The sequence below is a fragment of the Thunnus albacares genome, chromosome 12 (genome assembly GCF_914725855.1).
Source record: "Thunnus albacares chromosome 12, fThuAlb1.1, whole genome shotgun sequence".
Classification (NCBI taxonomy): Eukaryota; Metazoa; Chordata; class Actinopteri; order Scombriformes; family Scombridae; genus Thunnus; species Thunnus albacares.
Genome location: NC_058117.1, coordinates 10,359,007 through 10,386,305, shown reverse-complemented (window position 1 = coordinate 10,386,305; position 27,299 = coordinate 10,359,007). Strand labels below are relative to the sequence as shown.

At 40.1% G+C, this 27,299-nt stretch overlaps 3 protein-coding genes across 4 annotated transcripts; 2 read left to right on the top strand and 1 right to left on the bottom strand.

Moving 5' to 3' along the window:
* Positions 1-406: 406 nt before the first annotated feature.
* On the top strand, positions 407-2,745 carry fbxo36b (F-box protein 36b). The gene is made up of 4 exons (XM_044368729.1): positions 407-536; positions 1,066-1,174; positions 1,780-1,952; positions 2,230-2,745. Exons 1-4 carry the CDS (start codon positions 441-443, stop codon positions 2,743-2,745), a joined length of 894 nt encoding a protein of 297 aa, XP_044224664.1. The 5' UTR covers positions 407-440.
* Positions 2,746-8,992: 6,247 nt separating this feature from the next.
* Positions 8,993-17,449, top strand: grk7a (G protein-coupled receptor kinase 7a). Its single transcript, XM_044368726.1, has 4 exons — positions 8,993-9,590; positions 11,493-11,948; positions 14,887-15,167; positions 15,529-17,449. The coding sequence occupies exons 1-4, from the start codon at positions 8,994-8,996 to the stop codon at positions 15,866-15,868; spliced, it is 1,674 nt and encodes a 557-aa protein (XP_044224661.1). The 5' UTR covers position 8,993; the 3' UTR covers positions 15,869-17,449.
* A 4,654-nt stretch (positions 17,450-22,103) lies between these two features.
* On the bottom strand, positions 22,104-26,053 carry atp1b3a (ATPase Na+/K+ transporting subunit beta 3a). 2 transcript variants are annotated; one of them, XM_044368733.1, is made up of 7 exons: positions 25,629-26,046; positions 24,161-24,289; positions 23,727-23,825; positions 23,393-23,586; positions 23,088-23,138; positions 22,450-22,536; positions 22,104-22,361 (listed from the first exon to the last, which is right to left on the bottom strand). In XM_044368733.1, exons 1-7 carry the CDS (start codon positions 25,738-25,740, stop codon positions 22,194-22,196), a joined length of 840 nt encoding a protein of 279 aa, XP_044224668.1. In that variant the 5' UTR covers positions 25,741-26,046; the 3' UTR covers positions 22,104-22,193. The 2 variants fall into 2 exon arrangements, with proteins under 2 accessions (XP_044224668.1, XP_044224667.1); XM_044368732.1 differs by having other exon boundaries at positions 22,104-22,536; positions 25,629-26,053.
* Between the last annotated feature and the right edge of the window lie 1,246 nt (positions 26,054-27,299).

The window sequence follows — 27,299 nt, the reverse complement described above, 5'->3', positions numbered from 1 at the left end:
ATGTTTTATTCTCTATTCCAACAGAAAGACAGCTAAATATACTCAACTCAAACTGAAGTCTAATACAACAGCAATGTAATATCTTACCTTTTATAAAGGTTATAATCAGTTTTTGTTTCTAATATCTTCTCCATCTCATTAGACTAAATAATAGAAACTAAAATGAACATAAAGTTGAATCAACAGCGAAAATAAGCACTAACTTTCATTAAAGGTGCAATTTGTTACATGGCAGGTTAGACTGCATTACTTACTGATTACTAATAAACAACTGAGCAACTGAGTGATATCCCTATGTAAGTGTTTATATGATGTATGTTTACAGCTGTGTTACGTACGGTTTTAAAAAATATATATTTTCAAAATGCTAAACTTTTATTTGCACATCAAAACCTGCAGCCAAGAAAGCGTTGTTGCCATGACAACAGGCAAACTTTAACATGGCGTCGCTTTTGACAGACCCGTTGTTTGAAATCTCTGGAGGGGGTCCTCCACCAAATAAGAACTTTTATCATTTTGCTGTCACCAAGTCAGATGTGAGTATAGGTACTTTACTAGGAACTGTAATTTTCTGATTAAAAACGACGTTTTTGCCATTTAATCCAAGGGATGCTGCTACTTCCCTTAGCGTCGCTAGCTTAAACTATCTAACGTTAACGTTAACATTAACGGTATTAACGACATCTTGCCACAACCACAGACAATGGATGAGCTGGCAGTCTAACGCCATTTCTGTTTGCTGCTAACGCTATACTTTAGCCATGTCTTTCTTCCTCCTCTTGTATTTTAGAAATAAGTTCAGGAGTGCTTTGAATAGAAACCAATAACCAGTATTAACAATGAAATGTAGCTTGTACAAGAGAAAAAACAACAGAAAACAGAATTGCATTGGCAGAACACATGAAAAGAACTGTTTAACTAAAACATCTTTTCTTTTTTACCTGTAAATAATTGTTTTGTCGCGTAAGAAACCTCACACAATCACATGAATTGCATTCAAGAAGAAAGTTGTGTGTTTTTCTGTTGAGCTATAACGCCACTAATACTTCCAGTGGTCATTTCCAGGTGATATGGAGGTGGTGGAAGATTTCTCTGAGGACTGTAGACAGATACTCAAAGCCAGGGGAGCTGAGGGAGTCTCATCAGGACTTCTTGGATGACAGCTGGTTGCAGAGTAAGGACTTCATTCATTAGGACAATGTCTACAACCCACCACACAGGTTCTAGCATATAAGTAATAATAATTAATAACACCTTAGTTAAAACTGGGAACAGGTGGCAGTGAAAGCTTGGGCTCTCATGTAGTTGCGATGTAGCCACTCATAACTGGAGAGTTGAATCAACAAGCTCTTGAGAACAATCCGCTGCTCTCATCATGTGGGCAAGGCAAGAACAGTGAGAATTATCATTATCTGTAAATTTTGATGTTTGTGTGGCCACCCATTTGTATTTAGTAGTGATGGTAATAAAAGCAGAGACCAGTCACCCCATTCACAACCGCTGTTGAGTACCCTCAAAAAATCCTGTTGACCCTTGGTGGCGCCTCCACAGTGGTTCTCTGCCAGTAATTGCTGGGAACCTACAGGTGTGTTTGTTTTGTAAAATGGTGTTTAAAAAGGACAGATGTTCTGTCAAGTACAGAAAGCATGTTTTTTACACTGGGCTTTAGGTGAATACCACTGTATATTCAGATTACTGTATGTCTTGTGTATGTTGTTTATAAGAACAAAACAAATGCTTGAATCTGGATGACAGTAAAAGTAATGGGCTTCTTCCCAGGTGAGGTCAGTATGGTTTTTGGCCGACGAATCTTGCAGTACACCAAGGGATTGTGCCAAGGCCATTATGATTATCTGGAACACCTGTCTGACTCCTTACTTCTTCGGATAATAAATTATCTGGAGCTAGAAGATGTAGGTCAGCTTGGACGAACGTCACGCAGGTTCAGGCGGGTGAGTTCTACAGATAGACACATAAAAAAGATGCTGCCAAAAATAAACTGTGTCCTGATATAAAATATTTAGTGTATTATCTAAGATTAACTTTGACACATTTTGCATTTTGTTCAACTCTCATGTGACTGCATTGTTAAACATAGCGTAAAATAACTTACTATATCATCAAGATCATGGGACCTAGACTACATCAGGGCAACAAAATCAGCTCTTCTTTTCACTGTAACAAAAAAAATCATATATATTCATTATACTTGTAATTTTTGCTCCTCAGCTATGTGGGTCAGAGGAGTTCTGGGAGCAGGCACTACGGCGGCGCTGCAACACAGTTTCGGTTGAGGTTTCCTCTCTGGCACTAGAGATAGGCTGGCGCAGCATCTTCTTCACCAGCAAGCTGCAGCTGCAGAAGATGATCAGCCGCAGGAGACTGAGGACTGAGGAGCAACAGGAAGAACAGGTCGCTGACCCAGATACAAAGGCAGAGGAATCTCCTGGTGAAAGTTCAGAGACAGAGCACACGTCCAGTTCTGAGGAGGAATCTCGCCCTGGTATTATCCCTGATCTAAGCCTTGGCACTGGCACTGGCATTGGCATTGACACCAGCTCTTGCTGTGATGTTGATCCTGACCGTAACCCTGAACCCGAGCTTGGCTCTGATTCCAATGTGGCTGTGCCTGAAAGATTGTTGGAGGAACTTAAGCACGGTGGGGTGGCGGCACCAGCTCTGAGCAGTGAACTTAGCAATGCTAGAGGGGACTGCAGTGCAGAGCCAGAAAAGACACAGAGTTAAGCTTTTTGTCAACTTGTGTTGCCCATGTTTCAGGCTTACTGTTGTATTGATATGCCATTAATTAGTTGTCAATGGATATTTGGGGAGATTTTCATTAGTTGTGCCATGACTTTTCAGACCTAGAATATATTAATAAGAGAATAAGAGATATAACATGATATAGTAGATTCTATCAATTGTTCATTATAATATAGAAGTTTTAATTTTGTAAGTTGTGAATTTAACATACAATATACAGTTCTACTGCCTCTGGATGATGTCATTCATGAACTAATTCTGAGTAAAACCTCAGTTGCTACTTGCTGCTCTGGTAGGATGAGGCTCAGCTTTACCTGAGGGGACACAAACACTGTAAGTAATGGTGAGGGAATCATGAGATAATTCATCGTAACAACCCAATATAATGCTTCACTTTAATTGGTAGACTTTCAGTAACTGATATGTATGTACTGTAATAAGGAAGTAATGATAAGTTATTGTTTTTGTTCCATTTGGCAGGTGATTCAGAGTAAACCAGGAACAGGTCATTAAAGTAAGTCAGTATGCAGATTCACAGACACAGTATCTGGGGAAATTAATCCATAAATAGTGCCTCATTAATATCTAGCAGTCTTTTCAAATAACATCATCAGTTATTCAGGATCTACAAGTCATTAATTAGCAGTTAATTCCTGAATTGTTCCTTGTTCCTTTACAACTAGTCAAGATTATGTGTGCCTTATTATGAAATTTGATTACTCATCCATCTTCCCATTTACATGTCTGTTAAACAGGTCAAGGTTGTATCTTGAACAAGCAGGAGCTCCTCCAGCTCCTCCTATGAGCTGGCAAGGTGTCAGGAGATGTAGTCCCCAGTTCTCCCATCAGCTAGCACCCACAACTCTGCAGAGGAGAGGTGCCATGCCATCCTTGTCAGGTATGTTAGGAATCCCACTTTAAAACAGAGAGTAAAGACATTTTAGTTGTACTTTTAAGTTTTTAAACATTTAAATTGAAGCAATGCAATTGTTCTAAATGGAAGGGCCATTTTGTAAAAGGTTTGTTTGCACAGTTGAAATGGAAGTTATCAATGTGAACCAGTTTGAGTATTTAGTAAAATATTAATGTAACATGACAACTGATTCATTGGAATACGATGGATCTCTGTGATTCTTCTGTGTGTTTTCTGTTTTCTAAAGTAAAGCTTTATATTTAAATCAGACATGCAACTGAATCTGAGGTTTAACTGGCTGCAATTTAATTTTTTGATCTTATGTATTACATCGTCAAGGATGTAGCTTTCCCAACTAATGAATATTTAACAACCAACAAGTATAAAGTACTTAAAATATGACATCCAACTGGTGATCCCAGTAAGGGAACGAGAGTCATTAATGTAGTTTCCACAGGTATGCTAATAACTGATATCAGTTTGATACAAGTAAGAGGTAACCCAGCCCAGTACCAGCAGTGCAATAGTTAAGGATAATCCAGATTCAGTATTGAATGCACACTTTCTGACCAATTAGAAAAAAGTGTTAGACCAGAACAAAGTATAAATTGCTCTAATTATATAGGCTATTATTAATCTATATCATAAAGAGTTGAATGACTGCCCAAACATAAATAAACTTATGTTTAGTTGGATTAACCCTACGCATTTTTGTTATTATACATGTTTGATATAATTATAATTTTAAAGTTACAAAAACCACAGTAAACATAAGGGTACACGCAAATGTTTTAAAATGTGCAATAACACTGTTAATGTTGCTGTAAAAAAAAAAGACCATTTGCCTGTGAAAATAAAACACATACAACTGTAATTTCTATTTGCAGGCATTGCTATCTATTTGACAAGCAGGTCACATACAGTTACATCATGATCTGGATTCCTAGAAGACGCAGATAACGTCTGTGAGTTTTGATAGGATTATACAGTAAGTGCTGTGCACACAAGAGAAAACAGTCCCCTAGGGGGCACAAGCTGCCAGTGCTAATGGTCTATCCTGTGTCTTTCCCATTCTGACATCATCACTGCCATTACCTTCTGCCTCCCTGTTTGTCTTGCTCTGCTAAACAGTTTGGCAAATATGTGAAATGGAAATGATTTTTTTCTGTGTGTTTATTTCTTGATGAGATTTTGATTTCTGTTAGGTTGAAAATAAAATCTAAGTTGAGTATATTTTCCTAAATTCTAGAAAAACATTAATCAAAGACAAAAAGGAAAACTGGACTCTGACAGTTGACCCAGAAATATCCCAGAATCAGCTGGGGACCTGCACCTGTATAACACAGATGGTTTTAGACAGAACTCTGAGAGCTTGGAGCAGTTGGAGCAGGGATTAGCCAGGCGTGGGTAGCAGCCACCTGTGCCACTGGCCTGCACCATGTCTCCTCAGAGAGACATGTCATCACTCATTCTGACTGTGGGTAGACTTTGAATTTCTTCAGCTCTGCCTCAAAGTGCTTGTACTGCCTCTGACAAATATTCCCAGCTAGGGGCAGCAGTTCCCCTCCCTTTTTAAAATAACTGGGACATTGTTCTGCCAAGTGAATGATTGATTGCAGAGGAAAAGAAGTGACTCCACTTCATAATAGTTGAAATCATTACGGACAGAGCCCTCTAAATCAGATATTTCATGACATGTTGGCATCTACCAAGTCTATCCTTGGTAAGTCCAGCCTTACAGGCTATCTGATTCAACTCACTGCCAGATGACAATCTGGTAGTGAGCTCATTTCAGCATATGGCCTCAGATCTGATAAAACATCTATGTAGTGAATCACTGACCTTTGGCCCAAGATGGCCCAGATGCCCTCTTTTGTATGGAGAGTCAGTAGCTGGCAGAGGAGTCCTACAACAACTCACCATTATCTTTCAATCACAGAGGCAATTCCTCGCGATCACACCCCTCCAGGTGCTTCAGTCCAATCTAACTGTGGAGTCGGCAGATCAAGCCTTTCTCTGCAACTTACCTGCTTTGCTGTTGTGGCCTTCTATGTGCAAACAAACAATCAGAATTTTCCTTACTCTCTATGTAGCTGCTTCACATAGAGAGTAACTCCACACCCGGCTGCTGCCTCTCACCGTGTAACGCACCTCACCTGAAAGGAGGAGAAGCCATCCTAAACCTCAAATTCTTCTTAAGCCTCGAAATAGGCCTGAGCTGGGCCCAGTACTTTTCTTCTGACTATAGTTCACCTTGCATGAGATGAGTATGTAGAAAAGTAGATGTATGAAATGAAGATGTCCTACATTGAGGTTTTTGATTGTGCGTGGCTCAGTCATGAGGGTCACTTCCAACTATTTATCTTTTCATGTGGCTGTCTTGTATTTACATGTATGGTTATGCCATATCCACCTTTACCCCATTTAAAGTGACATTATAACATACTTTTTTAGCTGCTGATTGAGAAATCTTGAAACACAGTGCTGTTTATTGTGCTCTCTCGATCTTCTACTCAGTTCTCACTGCTCTACTTGGAACACTCTCTGTCCACTCCCTCTTTGGTGGAGAGCTTGAGAGAAGCCATAAGAGGATGGAGTCAGACCACGTAAAGAACACGTAGTGGACCATGTGGGAAATAGGATGAGTATGCTCTGCGCATCTTAACCTTTATTCCCTCGTCAGACCAGGCTAATCCTCCCAAGGTTAAAGGGACAGGCTTGTCAAAGATCAAACATCTAAATCAGAAAGGATCAAACATCTAAAACAGAGTGGGGAAGAAGAGTAATAGCAATCTGTTTTTTATGTGTGAATGTACCTCATCATGATTTCTCTATTCTCTCTTAATCTCTCTTTTTTGCAACATCTTGGTTTCTTTTTACCACAGTTTGTGTAAGTCTGGTGCCAAACACATGTTTTTAGAATGAATGCATTAATTTGTGTTGGGCCCTCAATGAGAGTTACATGGCTCAGCTGGGATTCTCCGTAGAGTAAATGGGAAATCCAGAGAGTGACGTGTGAGCTCTCAGCTTACCTTTCTCCGCCTTACTTGACCTGGTAGAAGATGAGACCCATGGCCTCTTTTCATCCTCTCAGGAGGCTTAAGTGCTTTACTGACACTATGATCCATTTACAATATGATTGACATTTTACATATTTGATATCTATGGCAGGTCTCTTTCACTGGCAAGATGCCTCTTTCTCTCTTTAAAAAGTTCAATTAAGTTCAAGTTCGTCTTCGCTGCTTGTTTTAAAAAATATATTTCATTAGTTTCTTTCCTCAATGTAAATACTGACACTACCTTTTGGAATAAATCCAGCCAAAAGCAACAATTTGCTCAGGAAAACATTATCTAATTTCATTGATTGTTCTGATTAAACACAAAACAAAACAAAAACATTTTACCCACTTCTTTACTGGTTGCCCTGTGTGGGTGTCTTCCTGGCCTTTTGTAAGTCAAACGGTCTGAGTCTGGAGCTCTCTGACGGCAAGCAAAGCCCTTGATCTTGTCTAGAGCACTGACAGCTTGAGACCATTTGAGAAAGGATTAACTAATATTATCCAAGGTTTACCGTACTGAATTAGCCTGCATCAGCCTAGCTGCGATGTAGGGTTACTGCCTACAGCAACAAAGGATAGAAAATGCAAATTCATCAATAGTAAAAATTAAGACAAACTGATTGGTTTGAATAAAGTGCTGTGACAGTAAAAATCAAATCTTGGCATACAGTATATATACTGTAATATATACCGTATAATACCAGAATTGTTGTAAGATGACGCTATACTACAGATTTGAGTAGGCTTATGTATGTTGTACCTCAATCGGAAAAACCTTGCCTAAAACCTTTTGGCTTTGGCTTGTGTTTGCAGTATCATTGTTAGGTATCAGCTGTATCAGAGGTCTTAACCTGAGCTCTGTCACATGACTGAGGTCATACTTCTCAGGCTTTTTATAAATGGACCAGTAGAAAGAAGCTCTGGAGCCACATTGATCTGATCCTCTAAGTCTGTGTTGACTCTTGCTTTTACCAACTTACGCCAGACACTATTGGAAGATGTGCATGAATAGAGAAATTTTGTAACGTGGAGTTTTTATTTTATTAAGTTAAAATATATCACAGTTTTTGTTTTCTTTTCTTCTTTTTTTGCACTGTTGTTTAGTGGACAAATGAAAACGCAAACAATGTGCACTCATTTTATTACTTGTGAATGTCTCACTGCATCCCACTGACCACTTAATGTAATACAGTGGGCAAGTCTATGTTTTAGCAGTTACAACACAAATAATCTTATATTAAAATACATTAAAACATATAAACATGCACATACTTCTCAATATCAAAAAAAGCATGTGATTTCCAAATGCCACATTTCAGTTTGGATGGTTCTACACCGTATGTCTTTCAAAAAACTCAGTGATGTATTTTAGCTTAGGTATTTTAGCTTACATCATGAACATTATCTTACTTATTATTAAACCAAAGCTTTCTGCTTACCTACAGTTGACACTGTGATAATGGTCTTTACATTGTGTGTATGGTACATAATTTTTGTTTTAACAAGAAATAATAATAATGTTAAGTAGAATTGTGCAAATGGTCCGGAAAATAGTAGTGGTCAATGATAAATGTGGGTGAATTATGAGAATGACAGTGAGACAGCAGACAGATTAGATGTAAGCTCTCTGAAGTACCCGCTCTGTTGAGACGGGGAGAAGAAAAGAGAAGATGGTGACGATGAAGGGGGATTTTCTATCCATGCAATATAATATGTAAATATCCAACCAAACATTACTTTGTTATTTATTACAGTTTCATTCACAAGAACACAGTATTCTCCAAAAACTACTCTGACAGTTTTTTAAAAGCTCTTTCCAGAGCATTTTCCACTCCTTTCTGAGTCTTTTACTGTCTTTCACCATTAAATGCATAGTCAACAGAAACCATCGGACCACTATTAGTGACTGCTGAACACCATGAACAAATATAGAGGGCTACAAAGCCTCTTAGTACAGAGCCCGCTTACGATTCCCTTTCCGTGCACAGCCTCCTTGAATAGACCACACAAAGATCCTTAAGCCCAAATCCCTCCCTGGTATTTAATTCTAAATGAGTAATTACTGGGTGTGTCAGTGTGTCTTAGGTTTGCAGGTAGGTTGGGTGAAAGTGCTCATTTGTATGCTGACTCTGGAGCGAATTGCACTTTCACACAGGCAACATTCTGAAAGACACCGCACTGGTTGTAAGAGGGTATCCCTGGGGAGCCGCTGAAGAACCCAGTCACTTAGGGGGGACAGACCACATACAACCGCCAAGATGTGTGACATGGGGGGACTGGATAACCTGGTGGCCAACACGGCCTACCTAAAAGCCCAGGGTGGTGATGACAAGGAGATGAAAAAGCGCCGTCGAAGCTTGTCTCTCCCCAAGCCTGAGCAATGTGCTTCAGTAAGAGCTTCCATTGACAAGGACTTTACATCAATTTGTGAAAGGCAGCCTGTTGGCAAAAAATTTTTCCGTGACTTCCTGGCAAATAATGCTGAGTTTAAGCTCGCTGCTGACTTCCTGGATGAGCTTTATGACTGGGATCTCGCTGAAGGTGCAGCAAAAGACAAGGCACGGCAGAACATCATCAACAAGTATTGCAAAGCTGACTCCAAGAATTTCCTGACCTTTCTTACTGGGGAGGCTTCTGACAAATGCAAGTCTGTGACAGATGCCAACTTTGATGAGGTGATGAAAGGCAAAGTCCAGGAAGGTGTAAGAGATTTTCTGAAAAACAAACCCTTCACAGATTACCAGTCCAGCCCATTCTTTGATAAATTCCTCCAGTGGAAAGAGTATGAGAAACAGCCCATCAGTGACAAATACTTCTATGAGTTCAGAACTCTGGGAAAGGGAGGCTTCGGAGAGGTAAGCATGCAAACACATCTACATATGATATTGTAAAAGTGTGTTGAAATATGTGTTATGGTAAAATAATATCTATTTTGACTCTGCTGTAGGTTGCAGGGGTCTGCTCAAACGTCCTGGATATGATGATATCAATTTCAGAATTGTGTATTACCACTATTTTGTATAATGTATGCCAAAATTGCAAGATAATATACATTCAGCATTTTTTTGGAATTGTAATGATGGTGTATTATACTTCAGTGTTTTAAGAAAAATCTTAAATGGGAACAGGGGTGAATTGTGTATTACCACTATTTTGCATAATGTATGCCAAAATTGCAAGATAATATACATTCAGCATTTTTTAGAATTGTAATGATGGTGTATTATACTTCAGTGTTTTAAGAAAAATCTTAAATGGGAACAGAGGTGAATTTGGGTTGAAGCATAAGAAAGGATATTCTAGGGCTGGAGATCATACCATACATAATCGTGAGGATTTACCTTGTCTCAAGGTGACCATGAAGTTATGAGGCATACAGATGTAGCTGTTAAAGTTTATAAAAAAGGGGCCAAATCTTTCAGATAATGACAAATACAAAGCTTGATAGAAGTGAGAAAGTGCTATGATGCATCAAATATTGATTGATGGAAACCTTTATTGTATTATTGAAGTCAAAATCTCTTTTTCAATGCAGACCTGAGGGTGACCATAGAATATATATTAAAATAACAAGTCAGGAACTAAATGTAAGATTACTCAATAAGAGCTTTGTTTCAAGGTTCTGTTTTAAAAGACAAACTGCTATGTAAACACATTCCTAGGTATTTACAAATTTGAACATGCCTAAATTTCTCTACCAGTAACTGTAAATTGCAGGGATATAAAATAGCAGGAGTCTGACTTCTTGCCAAAGAAATGCCTTCTTGTGAGATGTATGAAATGTCTGAAGAAAATCAAAGGTACATTGCTGCCTTGTCATGGCTTAGTGATAGGGTCAGATACATATGAGATAGTATAATCTAAATTAAATATTTAAAAACAACAGTACTGATATCCATATCATATAAATAAGGCAGGTCCCAGAATTGATCCTTGAGGAACACCTTTACTGATTCAAAGAGAAACTAAGTTAAGGCTTTAACAACAAGCTTGAGTATACAAAAATAAGGCAACTTATTGAGGTAAATACTATGACAGGAGTGTAGAAATGCCAAAAAGTATTACGGTAATGTTTTTAACAGTATGTCATTTTAGGGTTGCTACTATGAATGGGTCTGAAACCTGCTGTGAGTGTAATATACTGTTTCCATTTAAAAAGTCACATACAGTGTTTGAGAATTAAACCGTGATTCAAATAATTAGACTTGACAAAATAACTTTGCTGCTGGACAATCATGTTTTAACTGTTATATAATGTCATTTAGCAGTGGGCAAACCTTACCCACTGTCTATAGAGCAACTAAACAATAGTAAATGTTGAGATAAAGATGTGTGTGACACAAGTGGCAAAGGTCAAGTTAGGTTGACTTCTTTAACCCATTAATCAGAGAAATGTTGATGCTTATAAACTGAGACAAAGCAAACAAATCTTCCTCTGCTGGTTTAGAAGATGGATTATTTGTGATTATGTTAGTAGTTAAATTATAAACTAACTTTTGTCATAATATATGTGCTGTTGGTATACTGTAGGACAAAATCTCAGATAATAAAATGAGGATAGAAGAGAAGAGGAGCCTTTTTTAATTTTACAGTTTCCAAACAATGTTAGTTTCTAGAAACCAGTAGACCATGCTTTGTCTCTGTGGCAAATATTATTTACTTGAAAAATAACTGGTGGAATGTTTGATATATAAATAAAATAATAAAATCACACTGTGGTGATCCTTCTTTTTAACAAATAATTTGTCTTTTTCCAGGTATGTGCTGTCCAGGTGAAGAACACAGGCCAGATGTATGCCTGCAAGAAGCTGTGTAAAAAGCGCCTGAAGAAGAAGGGTGGTGAGAAGATGGCCCTGTTGGAGAAGAAGATCTTGGAGAAGGTTAACAGCCTGTTTCTGGTCAACTTGGCTTACGCTTATGACACCAAGACCCACCTGTGCCTTGTGATGACCCTGATGAATGGAGGAGACCTGAAGTACCACATTTACAACATTGGCTATGACGGCAAGGGTGCAGACCAGGGTATTGAGATGAAGCGCATCGTCCACTATACAGCGCAAATCACCACTGGCATTCTGCATCTGCATGAAATGGATATCGTATACCGTGACATGAAGCCAGAGAATGTGTTGCTGGATAGCCAAGGCCAGTGCCGACTTTCAGATTTGGGTCTGGCCATAGAGATTGCTCCAGGGAAGACCGTGACCCAGATGGTGAGCAGATATAACATTTATTTATAGGTTGAACAGTTGTTATGCTGGTCTGTTCACTTTTGAAATGTGTTAAAAACTTGTACAAAGTATACCAAGTTGCCCACTCAAAGTCATTATGGTGCTGTTACCATGAGAGGATGTTGCTGGATGATTTCAGCAATGATGATAGGAATCATAATTTTACATCATGATGAAAGATGTCAACCTTAAAGGGGCAATTGCATCTATTATTCAAAGCCTTTGAAGTTAATACACCAAAGGGCAGTCTAGGCTTATACACCAAAGAGCAGGCAAGGAATCCTCTCCTGTTTGGATATGTGTAGTTGATCTAAGATTGACATGCTTTACAAACAGTCTTCATCTACATGGGTGGAATAACTAAGTCCACACAAACTGCTGCAGAAAAAAATAACAAAGAAACCATGTAGATGAACACTGGTCGCTGAGTGATGCTTCATCTCCACCCTGTCTGTGTTGACTTATCTGAAAATGAGGCTGTACCTAAAAACTGTGCTCAAGTTCTTGGACAGGCTGTCAATCTAGGTGGGGTTTTTACTTTAAATTCGGACAGGGATTACTGGAATGCTTAAAGATCTGTGCAATGAGAGTCTCTGAATCCATTATATAACTCATTTAATCCTTTAGGAGTCAGATTATAGCCCAGCCATTTATAGGCCACCATTTTGTGTAGGGGCTCTCTTAGAAACCTTGGAGGTCCAGGGCATGTCAATAAGCGTAAGAAGGTTTCCCTCAGCAACTTGGTCACAGAGATTTAGTTATTTCTGTAGTCTTTACATTGAGAGACTAGCCTCAGCCGTGCTGCATTTTCTATCCACAATGCTTTACGAAACCTATAACACTTCTTCTTGCCTGGAGGAAGAGTAACTCAGATACCATGTAACAAATGAGCTCAACTTGTTGTTACACCCATTGGTTGCACAGGAGTGATTATTGAATCTTGTTGAGGCTCACTTGATGATATGCAAAAGAAAGGTTGTCAGTGTGCCAGAACATCGTGATGACCTGTCAGATCAATCACTGAGCTCTAAAAATGTGTTTGTTCCCAACAAAAACAGGTATTATGCAGATAGGACACAACCACAACCCTATAGAATTACTGTTAAAAGAATCTAAGGATGACCCAGTGGACACTTTTTTTTTCTTTCATTTTTTCTTCTATGTTCATCTAATAAAACCTACAGTATGCTACACCTCACCTGTACTGACCTATTGATGACCTGAAAAAGATGAAAAAATTTGCAACAGGGTTTCTTTAGGACTTACTAGCAGTAGCAAAGAGTAAGCTCTCGGCTCTATGAAAGTCTAGTAAGCTCATTATCCAGTACTCTGATGCTCCTCAGCCAGCCAAAGTGACTGCTAACCTCCTACAGGCAAGGCTGGCTTTGGTCTCCTAATCCTCTTAGCGGGCATTACACAAGTCTGTCCCTGATTAGATTGACAGATCCAGATAAAAACGTATAATATGTTTAGACATGTTAGTTTGCAAACAAGGTGACTTTACCTTGACTGAAAAGTGTCAAGAGATTGGTTCTTTGCATGATCTAAGATCAGTTAACACTGTCACGATATCTCCAAACTTTTGACTAGTATTATAGGTGATCATTTTATAGTCTACATGATCATATGTGGAACAGTTTTGCTCCTTGATAAACCAGAGTTTGCAGGTTCTGTCAAGTTATATTGATTACTAACAGACACATGTCAGATGCACAGAGCATAGTTACAAACCACAGTGAGAAGTTGATAATAATGCAGGAGTTCAATAGATTTGCATGATAACTGACATGCTACTAAGTATGTTTTGCATGAAAACCTTTGGCTTGGTCAGTGGGCTGCTAATATTAGTCAAACTGGCACATCTATAGTAGTTGTTAAAGGACACACATGGATGTACCAGGTGCATCTGGTGATCAGAACCTGTCATGCAAAAAGTACAACTATTTTATAATTTAAATTGTAGCAAAAGTTGTAAAGAACTTGTTAAATGATGCAGTGTCTGATACATACCGATGCAAAAGATTAATAGGAATTCTTCAAGCTCATGTGAACTATATAGGTTTTACTATATTAAATTGCATTTTGAAGTCTTCATAATACCTTTATAACATCTCATCTGCACTAACCTATAGATGACCTGAAAAACTAAATGAAGAATTTTGCAACAGGCTTTCTTCAGGACTTCCTTGCAGTAGCATAGTAAGCACTCGGATATTTGCCAGTTTATGTTGTGCATGCATTAATTATACATTAGGCATAGCTACGTGTTGTCTGGATGTTACGTATTTCTGCTGGTGGCTATAGCATCCAGAAATGGCCAGCCTTTATATAAGAGGCTGGAGAACTCTGTCAGTGTGTAGAAACACATGACTCTTGACAGGTAGTAGGCTTAGCATTAGGATTAAGCTCTTGGTCAGAGGCTGCAGGGGAGGTCATACAGGGAGAGGGAGGGAGGGAGGGATAGACGGTGAGGGAGGGGGACAGAGGAGCAAGAGAGAGAAAGGTGAAAGTTAAAGACAGGGGAAAGATGGCGAACACCAGATTATGGCTTTGAGTAATGCCTGCAATTGACCTATTTAACACTTGTCAATGGAGATCTATAAGGATTATATCTCCAAGTTAGAACGTTGTTCTCTACCAGTCTGTCATTCCACAATAATCTCTTTCTGTTCTCTACTTCTTTTGAGCAGCCCTGTCTTCCCTGTTCATCTTACTTTGCTATCACATCATCTCGTAAATTAGACTGTAGAAGCATTGTTTTCATCCACAGCACTTGGACACAGGAGAGATCTCGATGTTTAAGACATAGAAAACATGTCATGCTTTCTAGAAAATAAAAATAAAGAATTACAGATACCTCATATTCACCTGTTTCACTGCTCCTCTCAATCTACCCCCTTCTCTTCTTTCTCCCCGCCAGGCTGGTACTGGAGCATACATGGCCCCAGAGCTCCTGACCAAAACTCCATACAGGACATCAGTGGACTGGTGGGCCCTGGGCTGCAGTATCTATGAGATGGTGGCTGGCTATACGCCTTTCAAAGGCCCTGAGAGCAAGAAGGAGAAGGTGGAGAAGGAGGAGGTACAGCGCCGCATTCAAAATGAGGAACCCAAGTGGGAGCACAAATTCTTTGATGCTGTCACCAAGGACATCATCCAGCAGTTCCTCAAGAAGAAAATAGAAGAGCGTCTGGGCATGAAGTAAGAGGTTCTTCTTACTGTACAGCCATAAGCAAGCTGTGGCTGATAAGTAGTTGCACACAGCAGCTTAATTATTTGGAAGTTTTGCAACATACTGTGTTGATTTTATTTGACTTATTCTTTTCTAATTTATTCATTTGTTTTTTTATATTTGAAATTAGTCCCAGAGATCTAACAGCAGTGCAGAGTGTGATTTACTGTTTTATACTGGTAAACTGGTGCAATGGATGTTAGGCAGCCCTAACCCCTAACCCCTAATGCTAACCCTAACCTTAACCCTGGGTGAAGAAACCTTCACCTTAACACAACATCACTGTTTTGAAACTCTGATGGAGAAGTATATTTCTTTCCTCCTCATTAGGAACAACATGGAGGATCCAAGGAAGCATGATTGGTTCAAGAGCATCAACTTCCCCCGTCTGGAGGCTGGGCTGGTGGATCCTCCGTGGGTGCCCAAGCCCAATGTCGTCTATGCCAAGGACACAGGCGACATTGCGGAGTTCTCCGAGATCAAGGGCATCGAGTTTGACGCCAAGGATGATAAATTCTTCAAAGAGTTTAGCACAGGTGCTGTGCCCATTCAGTGGCAGCAGGAGATGATTGACACTGGACTGTTTGACGAGCTCAATGATCCCAACAGGAAAGAGGGAGGAGGAGATCCTGATGGCGATAAGAAGTCTGGCACGTGTATATTGCTGTGAGCAGCCAAATGTTTGATGTCATATACCAGTCACAATGCTCAATAATTTGTTTGTTTTCTCAGTCAGATGCACACTAACACTTGTAAAAGATGGATCATGTTTTACAAAAGAGGTGAGCATCTTTATTGATGACAGATTGAGAAAGATCCCCCTCTTGTAAGGATGCTCAAGGTTTAGAGATCTACCGCTCTTGAGGCAAAGTTCAATAAAATATGGAGGGTGTGATGATGTTTTTTGAGCATCATCTCTCTGCTTCACAGCTTCTCTTGCTTATATTTGTATCTAATCATGTAGACTTGCAACCATGTTGATCAGGAATGATTGCTCTGAGTAATTTATACAACCTCCCTAAGAATACTAGTGTTAGAGGAGTAAGTCAAAGGCTTTTGTGCCAGAAATACTGTATTAGTTTATGAAGAAACTGTCTAAATCTGAGCTGTCTGAGAATTATTTTTTCTTATTTGCAGTATAACTTCTTGCTGAAATGGTGCAGTTCAGCATTAAACTTAAATTGGTACTGAGACACATCTGTAGAAATTTGAATGGTCTCCTAGACCTTGAAACTGTTTGGTTCCTGTGGTTTGCGCAACAATTACAGCATTTTATAGCACCTCATTCCCTATATTGATGCCATCATTAGGTCACACTGTTTCTACGATGAAAAGTGCTTTTTAACCACATGTGACAGAGACAGTTGTAGTGCTTAATATTATGTGCTGTGATCCTAAACCTCATTATTGAGGCTGATCACTGCATTTACATCCAGGTGGTTTTCCTTCTGCCCAACAGTTTAGTTTTATAAAAACTATGAAAAGCAATTGTATGTAATGTATATAAAGAAAAATATCTATATCTATGCACAAAGAGAAAGGGAGAGATGTAAGTAATTTAAAATAAGGATTTAGTTTAAGGAAAATGAATACTGAAGACCTCTTCACTGAATCGTTCTTATGTTGGTGCTATGAGGCTCAACTTAGTGAGATATGGACTCTGTTGCCCTGGGATGCTGGGAAAGAAAGCTGAGTGCAGGAGCTGCAGTTAATTGCTGTGTATGGAGGAGGAAATTTTAGAGGAGTTGGGCAATAAATTCCTGTACCAGGAATTTGCAGGTTGCCCTTTCCACGGCCCCAAAACACTGTGATAGCCCTAACAAGTCCTCCAAATTGAATGACCACATAGGTGGTTTGTACCTGCACTCCAGAACGACCCAGTAGGGTTGTTTTTCTTGGGAGGACAGGCTCGATAATTCAGGGCTCTTAGTTTGAGATGCGAGTGAATAACTCAAACTAGCCAGATCCTGAAAAAGATTAAGCTGAGTAGAAACTTGGGTTAGTAAAAAAACCAAAAATTATTTCTTGTCTCAGGGTAATTATTAAAGTTTTGAAATGTCCAGATCTTGAGCAGAGTTGAGTTTTTACTGGTAATGCTAATAAGATATAAATATATATGATATTATATGTAATTGTAAATATAACATGAGAGGAATTGCGGTGCATGCTACTATAGAAATGTCAGATGTAAAGCAGGAATTTCCTTGAATCTTTAATCATTTGAATAAAGTAAAATTTATGTCTTTTAAAACTTCTGTTGTCTTTTCTATGATCTCTGGGAATCTTGAGGCTTTAGAACACAACGAGAACACATCTACCACCAGCGTCAGAGAACACTTTAAATTGTGCCATGTTACGCATGTTCTCTAGGCTATATATAACCAGAGGACGCTGGAGTAAAACCTAAAAATATCAGCTGCATTAATCCATTTCAGGATACTGACTACAGCCAGGCTGTGCTCCAGGCTGCCGCAAATTGGCAAGTTCAACTCTTAGCTGATAAGGCGATAACCAGTGTTATCCTTGTGTCTTCTTTACTTAAATCAGCTTCAAATCCCCTCGGTTCTGAAGCAGCTCAATGCAACTGCCAAATGACAAGTCCGAGCAGAGGCCAGCAGCTACAGTGCTGAGCTGAAAAACGGTATTTCAGCATATTTTAATATTTGATTTTTTTGGTGAGCAATAAATCAGTATGAAAAAAAAAACCCAAAACAATTATAAAAGTCATCCAATGAGTGCGGAAGAGGGAAAACTGGACTGATGAGATGATCAGTTATATATTTTCTTTTGCCTCCAACATTACAACACCAGTTTTTTTTTTTTTTTTTTTTTTACAGCAGTCTAACTCAAGGACAGTAAGAGCTTAGGGGACACTAAGGTGGATTCTTGCTCCGGCTAAACCCCGAGAGATTATCTCACATATAACAGGACTTGGGTACAGACTGCTGTTGACAGTGAAGGACAGAACTGCTGCTGCTGCCTCAAGGCACAGGGAGAGCTGGACGGATGGAGGTGATGTTAAATGAGAGCGGACAGATGTGATCTGACTCCTTTTAATACTGACTTGATATTTTTTGACCTCAACAGCCAGTGCAGTCTCTGTGGGTACAGGTACAACTATTCAAACAATGATAAGGCTATAGTCCATGTTTCAGCAGACATCAAAATAATTAAGATTACAACTAGACATGCAGGAAAGTAAACTAGGATCCAAGCACAACATGCAGTTGATTATGTGGATTTTTCAACATCAATCTGTGTGGAAAGAAAAGCACAAGATGCAGAAATGAGAAATGTAAAATACCTCACTATTCTTCTCTCACCCTCAGTCCTTCAGGCAGCACACTTTCACCAGCAGCCTGCTCTGCCCATCTTGTTTCTGGCTCCCTCGTGTGGCAGCAGGTTAGTGCTACAATGATAGTGAGACTGATATTGAGTATACAGTCTGTTACTGACTGAAGGTGAAAGATTACTGGACCAAAACACAATCTCAGCAATCTCATTCAGCCTTACTAATTTCTCTCTACTGCCACATTATAAAGCACATAAAAGCTTTCAATCCAAATTCAGTGCATTACGTAATATCATTTCACATCTATTTATACATGTGAAGATTCTTCATCGGGCTCAAATTAAAGCCTGTGTCTGGATGTTCAGGTGACTTTCTTTAGAAACAGAGAGATAAACAGCGAACCAGGCTAAAAATCTAACAAAGAGCAGCGGTGAAAATTAACTAAGTACATTTACTTGATTTTAGACATTTCCTCTTCACTTGAGTATTTCCGTTGGATTCTACTTTTATATTTCTACAATACAATTCGAGGGAAAACTTTTTACTCCGCTACATTTATCTGACAGCTATAGTTACCAGTTATTTCACAGATTAAGATTTAATATAAAAACAAGTTTTTAAAGGTTTTTAAAAAAGATTGCAGGAGTGTTTTGCAAAGTAAAGGAGTGTTTTACTTAAGTAAATGATTAAGAAATTAAGATAATGATTAAAAAAAGACAGGAGAATTATTTTCTTCAAAATCACTTTTATTCCACAATTTATTTCATCAGGTCTTAAGGCACCCTGAAGAGATGTTACAAGTTGTTCTTTTAAATGCGGGTTCCTTTTAAGACTGTGTAAACATAGCTTTGAATAAGATAATTTCCTGTAAATCTTTGCTTAAATTATTTCTTTACAGTGCACAGACATTGTGTTTTGTGACAAAAATACAGTGTGAATTAAGTAAATATGGTAGATAGTGTATATATATACATTGAAGAGTAATAGATTGGCAGACAATCAGATCAACAGGCTGAAGAAGAGAGAAAACTAACAAACAATCTTTGAGACCCAGATAGATATACAGTTTCACGTAAAGATATACAGTACATAGTTACAGTGAACTTTTTATTTTTGCAATGCTTTTCCAGTGCCTCTCCCCTTTGCAATTTTACACTGTACTTTATGTGTGTGTGTGTCGCCTCAGCCACCATCAATATGCAGCACCCCGCAAGGTGGAGCGAGACAACTAACCTAGTCCTGGAGGCCTCACCCACATTGTTGGCTATTGCACTGGAGAGGTGAGTAAACAGGAAGACAGACAGACAGACAGACAGACATGCAGACAGACGGACAGACAGCACAAGACTTGGTTGTGGCAACGTGGACCACAACACAAAGATCTATCTATAATTCCCTAAATATGGTAAGGATCACAATGTATTTATATGTAGAAAGGGACTTTGTAATTGGCATTTCATATACAGGGATACAGTGGCTATACTTGATTATCAACATACGTTCCTATGAAGTCTTTGTGATGTGATATGTGAGTATTCTGGAGATGTGTTGGAAACGATTCTACTTTCTCAATTGTACAATACAGCAAGATAAAAATCCTCTCAGCACCGGCAATAATACAGTCGTTCATACTGTTTGGAGAGATGAAAACAACACTCTCTTCCTGATAGCAGGAAGATCTATAAAAAAAATTAAAAAGTTGTATCAGCAATAACACAACAGCTCCAAATAGCTTGCTTGCAATGGCTATAAATTACCTAATCACATCAATACTAAAATAAAAAAAATCAAATGAGTGAAGAATGAACAGTGCAACAGGTGAATGGATGGATGGATGGATGGGTGGATGGATGGATGAGGAGCAGAGTGCACCAGCTGGGCGTAGCCTGGGTGTGACATAACGTCCGACTTAGACCTGAAAGTTATGACCAATGTAAGGTCATGACTAGTGCACCATTTAGACTGATGTATGTTTTGTGCCTGGGTATAACTGGAGCGCTTTTGATAAGTGTCACTCGACAGAAATGACGTATCTTCAAATGAAAGAAAAAAAAAAGTGTCGCGCACCTGGAGAAGCTTGTCATGTCGCGGACACCGTCATCTTTTGTCGCGAAGTGTGATTGGTTAGTGCTAGCGTCGCCATGGAGATTGTAGCTTTCACTAAACTTCCTTATCGATATTTTGGTCCGTAACTTTAGATAACTTGTAACATCCTCGTTTATTTGGTCCCGGTCGGATGATAACTGAATAAGCCGGCTGCAGGATACCGTCTAGAGACTAGTAACCATGGTAACAAAAAATCACATCACACAACCAGAAAAGAAAAACAGCGATGGCAGTGTGTCTTGTTTACAGGCATCAAGACGAGGAAGAGGCCTCCGTGATCGGACAAACCCGCTGGACATCTCAGACAGTGAGATGATTGAGAGTCTTTGTTTGGCAGGCAAGAGCTGTATGAACTAATCCAAGAAACAAATGATCCGTTGTTTTCACTAAAGAATGGTGAATGGCACATTAAGTCATATCTGAACTGATTCTCTCAATAAGTTTAGTTCTTATGTTCTCGGCAGATTTTTAAGAGCCAATGAATCCTTTTTGGCTTTTGATAAAAGATCTTTCTATTTCTCTCTGACCTCTTCAGCTGCCATCTCATACTTTATGAATTGCACTGGTGATCGATTTCCATACTGACAGTTTTGTCTTTGTTTGCAGTATTGGGGCTGTTGTATACTTTTTCTTTTTCTCTACAGTAAAATGTATTTTCCCTTTTTCTTTTGGTTTATCCAGATCTTCCATAGCTTGTTTGAAGGGAGAAGTTAGGCTGCGCTTTGGATAGAAGTGTGTTGCTTGGCAACAATCATCACGTGGACGCGCATCATAAAGAGCAGGGGCAGCTCCGACCGTGGTCGGTCAGGCTGGGTGCACGCGGTGTAAGTTCAAATCACAAAGTCGGACGGAGCTAAGACCGGTGTTACACCGTATTTGGTGACCCATCATATTCTGTGACCTGCAGTGTTGGAAGAAATACTAAGATCTATTACTTAAGTAAAATGATCTGATATATTAAATACATTTAACAAAGTGCATCATTAATACGACCGAGTCAATGCATAAGCAGCATTTTAATATATCAGTCACAGCCTGATTTTCTGCAAAATTACTACTTTTACTTTGAGTTAGCTGATAATATTTCTATACTTTTATTTAAGTATGATATTAAATGCAGGATTTCTACTTGTATTTTCACACTCGGTATTGATAGGATACCTTTACTTTAAGTAAAGGATCTGAGTACTCCTTCCAACATTGCAGGTCACAGAATCTAATGGGTCATCAAATACGGTGTAAAACCGGTGTAAGAGTTCAGACCTCCTTTTTTCCGCTCAGCTGGTGCACTCTGCTGCAGATCAGGAGCAGAGCCTGTGTCTTGGTCTCTCGGGATCTTTGAGGAGGTCAGCAAGGAATTTTGAAGGAAAGAAGGGTCAAAAAAATATCATCAAAAGCAACATTCATCATCTAACTGGCCCTCCTACTGGAAGCCAAACTAATCTGCATTAGACTGTTTGGCCACATCCCAAATGCTGTCTTTGTGATGGATTTGACACTTCCTTCCTTATTCTTAAATATAAATCCTTAGGGAATGTGGGCAGCCTCTGCATCTAGCTCCTTTAACCAGCCGTTTTTTTTTTCTCTTTTTACTCTTTTACTCGACCACCTTGATCCTGAAGGTGACGCGGCCCAGGAACTTATCCCTTTCGTCGTTGTTGCGAAGGTCAGAGCCCTCTACCCTGCACTCCACCGGCAGCTCCTTGTTGTAGTCCTCCTTGGTGAGCAGCAGCTTCACAGCCACCAGAGGCTGCACGTAACTCTCCTGCATCAGAGGATTGACAGCTGCCCGTCAATAACACATCAATGTCAGGATGTTGGCGGACACAATCCGACTGGAGATAAATACTTACATGGGCTTTCTTGCCATAGTAGGGGAAATACATCTTATCAATACGCCCCTCACTGGGGAAATACTGCATCTGGACTGGGTTGTCTCTCTGCAAAGAAGAAGATGTGTTAGTCTATGTGGATTTGATATTAAATGAAATACATTTTATTAGGTTCAATTATAACAAAGGAGAGTTTTTTTACAGATCACATGAGACAGGACATGAAAAAAGGAAAAGCAATGACCCTCTGTTGTTAGGTGAGGAGATTTTAATGAAGTGGAAAACATGACGTGTTCTGCTTTAATCTGCAAAAAGACATTTGTGGCTGATTAGATTAAAAAGACTTGGAAAAATGGCGCTAGGATGGGTTTAGAGGCACCTGCATAATGACTTGTTACATAATAAAATGTGTTAAACACCCTTACTGGCCTAATCCTGATTATTTACATATCATCTTACCCTAAAGCCGTCAGTGACAGCATGCAGAAAGAAATCAGACACAAAACAAACAAAAAAAGGAAGGAAAAAATGAAAACAAGATCAACAAAAAGAAAGTATTCAGACTGTTATGGTCATCAGTTCTTTTTTTATGAGAGAAATGAAAAAAATACACATACAAGCAAGTAGCACATGTATAGTTTGGAAAAAAAAAAGTTTACTTTTACTGTGCAGTTGATATAGGGATCCCCACGGGGCATCAGGCCAATGATCTGTAAGGTGAAGGAAACGTGAGAGGTTGAGACTGTTAAGAGAAACATATGAAGAAAGGCTGCTGCATGTGTGGAACCAGAATAAGAAGATTAATCGTTTATTTCCTGGCAGCAAACGTAGGTAGATTAGAAGCTGGCTGGGAAGGAAGAAAAGGTTGAAAGAGGGAGGGATGAGAGGATGAAATTGTACATTTGTAAAGCTGTTTTTTAAGCTTCTAAAGAAATTCGCAGACAAGCCAAGACAGACGAGTTACCCTGTTCATTTTCAGGAGAATGCACGGTTTTCCCTCAGAGTATCCGAAGTTGATGTCAGAAAGACCGGAGCAGAAACTCAGGACGCTCCTCTTGAAGCGACAAGTCTTCTTATTCATGTTCTCACTGTCGTCCTGCAGGAAATAGACTCCTGAAAGGCATTCCTCGTTCTTCTCCTGCTCTGTATCGTTATAACCTAGGAAAAGAAAGAGAGAGATATATTCAGGTGTCAATGAGTGGAGAAAAGATCCAGGAGGAGGAGAGTGGAATTCAATTTATTACATCTTGCTTTCGATCCCTTTTTAATACAAATTCATCAGGGCGAAGTGCACTTACTTTGCAGGAAGGACTCCAGGTGTTGGACATACTGTGAGTACTTGAGTGGGTCAGATTTGTTGAATGAGATGTCCAGTGAATTTGGACGGATCACCAACCCTGCAGCACAAAGTAAACATAGAGTGAAGTAGTAAAAGCAGCGGCACAAACGATCGTAACAGGAGGACAGTGATGCTCAGCCATCAACAGGGTTTGTCTCGAATTACAGCTGAGCAGAAAACACATCCTTGATACAGGAAAACAAACTCCACGACTGACATCGCACAGGAAGAGATTTCAAAACAGATCAATACAGAAAGCGGCTAGATTGTAGCACATTATTGTGACAGCATCTCATTGGTGCAAATAGCCTATGACTAATGAATGGCTGGACGAGAAACCCTGCCAGTTAGCTGAAAGCCCTTCCAAGCAGTGGATGATGAAAAGACACTAACCTGGATGAGGAACACGGTCTCTGTACCTCGGCACATAGTCATCCAGAGTGAGCAGCATCACCCACATGGTCAGGGCAAACATGCCAGCCAGGAAACAGTAGAAAACCAAGTAGAAGAGCAGGATGAGGGCTGGGACAAACACAAAGAGAAAGGAGACATAATGAGTGAAGGAGACAGAGAGGTGGTCATGTATAATGTACGAGCTTCAACCTCACTTAAGCTCGGACAAACGCCCTCTGATTTCCTGCATGTCTCCTCATCTCATCTGCAGCCTGAAGAAAATTGTCATTTGAGTGCACTATCCCTTTGAGAGAAACCATTTTGGATCGAGGTGTGTGTGTGGGGGGGATGCTGCATACTAAATGCTAATAAACGTGAGGCCATTTTTTTATCGGAGAGTGAGACCCACAGTTTTCAAATCGCACCCACAAGATTTAGGGAGATGACGCTGCAGAGCTCATAGCATCTGCTGCCTCATTTATCTAACGGGGGAGGGAGGGAGAGGAAGGGGGCACAGTAATGGAAACATCTGACTCAAAATGGTTCACCACCATCCAGCTCACACAGCACAGATGCCCTCTAAGTTGACAAAAAAAAAAAAAAAATAAGGATGGACCCCTCAGCTTCTTGCTGTATACACCCCCCCTCCCCTCCTTTCCCTCATTCCTCTCCAACAGTATCCCACAATGCACCTGCCTAGTGCGTGAAAGAGAGAGAAAGAGGAGAGAGGGAATCCCATTTGACCTTGACAGGCATGCTAATGTGGGCGGCCATGCAACTGCAATGGAGCATCCCACTGCACAGCAGCACAGGGGCCCAGGCAGCCTGACAGCCCGCGCTAGCCTATAGGAGCTGGCTGCTGGAGGGAGGGTGGTGTGTCACTACCTCACCCTGGAAATAACTGGGGTATCATTACATAAAATGTATGGCCTGATCAGCTATAGATTCAGCCCAGGAATGCTGTGGCACACTCCTCAAGACGTGATTAGGTAATGGGCTGCTTTATCAGCTGGGGTCTGCAACTAGGAATAGAATTTCCTGACAATCCTATTTAAGCAGATGATGAACATTAATAATAATAATAATAATAATAATATATATATATATATATATATCTGCTGTTATCATTGATCATCACTTTATTGGTTATTTGTGCCTATGCAGCAGAGAGGCTGATACACGCCTTTTTGGAAGCATCATTCATCTTGGTGAGCCCTATCGGTACAGGCTTCTCCTTTACACCTTCATGTAGGCCTATGATGGCTCCTCAAGCTAATCCAAAATGTACATGGCTGTCATTTTAATCCACCCATACACAGAAATATAGACTACAGTAGGCTGCATCTTCAAGAGGCGCGCATATATTAACGCTTTGAAAATGGAAAGAGGAAAACACCAGATTAGGTGTAAGCCCCGTGAATGTCAAATCACATCTACTAATTGACTGCTGTGTAACGGGGATCCTTACCCCAGCTGCTGGCCGTGCGACCCAGCACCTCCCCGGTTCTCGGGTTGTAGAAGGAGTCCTTCCAGCTGGACGTGTTCTCCTTGTTGGCCGGTTTGTCCTCGGTGCTCGCCATGGTGATTTTTTCTTTGTGGTCCAAAATGTGCGGTTTCTTCTTTCCCCCTGTTCTTAAAAAAATGCAGAAAAGCGCAGCAGGCGATGTAATGAGGCGAAGAAGCCGGCGAGGCGGCGGTGAGTGGTCGGATCAATGGTTGGGAAGGAGTGGGCGGTGTAGAAAGAGGGAGAGAGCAGAAGGAGAGATGCTCTGGTGGAACAAAAAAAACGAGAAGGGGAAGGTGAGGAAAGGGAAGAGAAAAAAAATCAGTGACGTCCACACAAGCCCCGTCGTGGCAGCTGATGCAGTGCGACCAGATGGATGTACATTGGCTAATGACGGAGAGACGCACGGAGACGCACCGTTACGCGCACAAATTATAAATATAGCACACACTATCTTTCTTATCATCAATTACATTACAGCGGTATATACACCTTCATCTTCATCGTATGTGAAGTATCTGCAGGCTGTGGGGTCATTAAGTAAAGAAAAGGATGTCTGTGGTACTCAATAGTGAAGCTATGGGTCTATATAAGATTTTTTTTTTGCCTCACTACAGCTCCTCTGCGCACAAGTCGTACGCTTGAGTCACCAAACCAATAACCAATCCTATAGGCTGCGGTGTATTTCGACAGGAAAGGACACATACTTTATCAGTAGGCTCTGGTTTAGTGCACACACACACACACCTATACATAAGTAGTAAGTATACAGTGATCAGCATATTTGAAGCCGACGAGGATGCTATTTGTGACTGACTGCTTGAGCATAGATATTTGGGGCATTTGCCAATCCTTGTTGCTATGGCAATTGAGCACTACTGAAACTGGAATGTGCATGTGTGTATGTGTGTATGAGAGAGAGAGAGAGAGAGAGAGAGGCACATAGAAAGAGAGGGAGAGTACACAGAGAGCATAATTGTAAACAGATGTGTCAAAGTTAACAGAACATATGACTGTGGTGTGTGGCTAGGATGTTGTCTTGTTCCAGCATTATTTTAATATTCACATCAGCTACAAATATAGAAAAAAAAATACTAATTTTCTTCCTTGCACATGTATGCGGTGCCAATGACTGAAATTCACTGAACTGACAAGAGAAGGAGTTTGGTGCCTTGGCAGCAGGGGGGAGAGGCTGAGGCACTGACAGCAACAAAAAAAAAGACAAAAGCTTAACTTCCAACCCCCTGACACTCCACCAAACAATCCCAGTGTGTCACAGAGAGAGAGAGAGAGAATAGGAGAAGAGGGAGTTATATAATGACCCTTGATGCAGGGTTCAGCTCATATGGGGGGAGGGAGGGACTGGAGTGGTGGTCACAGTGCATCCAGTTCGTGCTGTCAGATTGAATTTGTTGCAAGGCAGGGTCCACCACAACTCATACAATGCGGCACTGAGCACAATACTAGCACACATACACACCCACACAACCATTTTACTGATTAGTGTGAGAGCCGCAAGCACTGATTCATAGGCTAGTCCTGTCTGTCTCACTCACTCTAGCACATTTTTCTCCGCGAAGGCATCCCACTGCAAGCCAAGCCCACTGGCAAAAAAACTGCCTGCGTTTGAGGGAG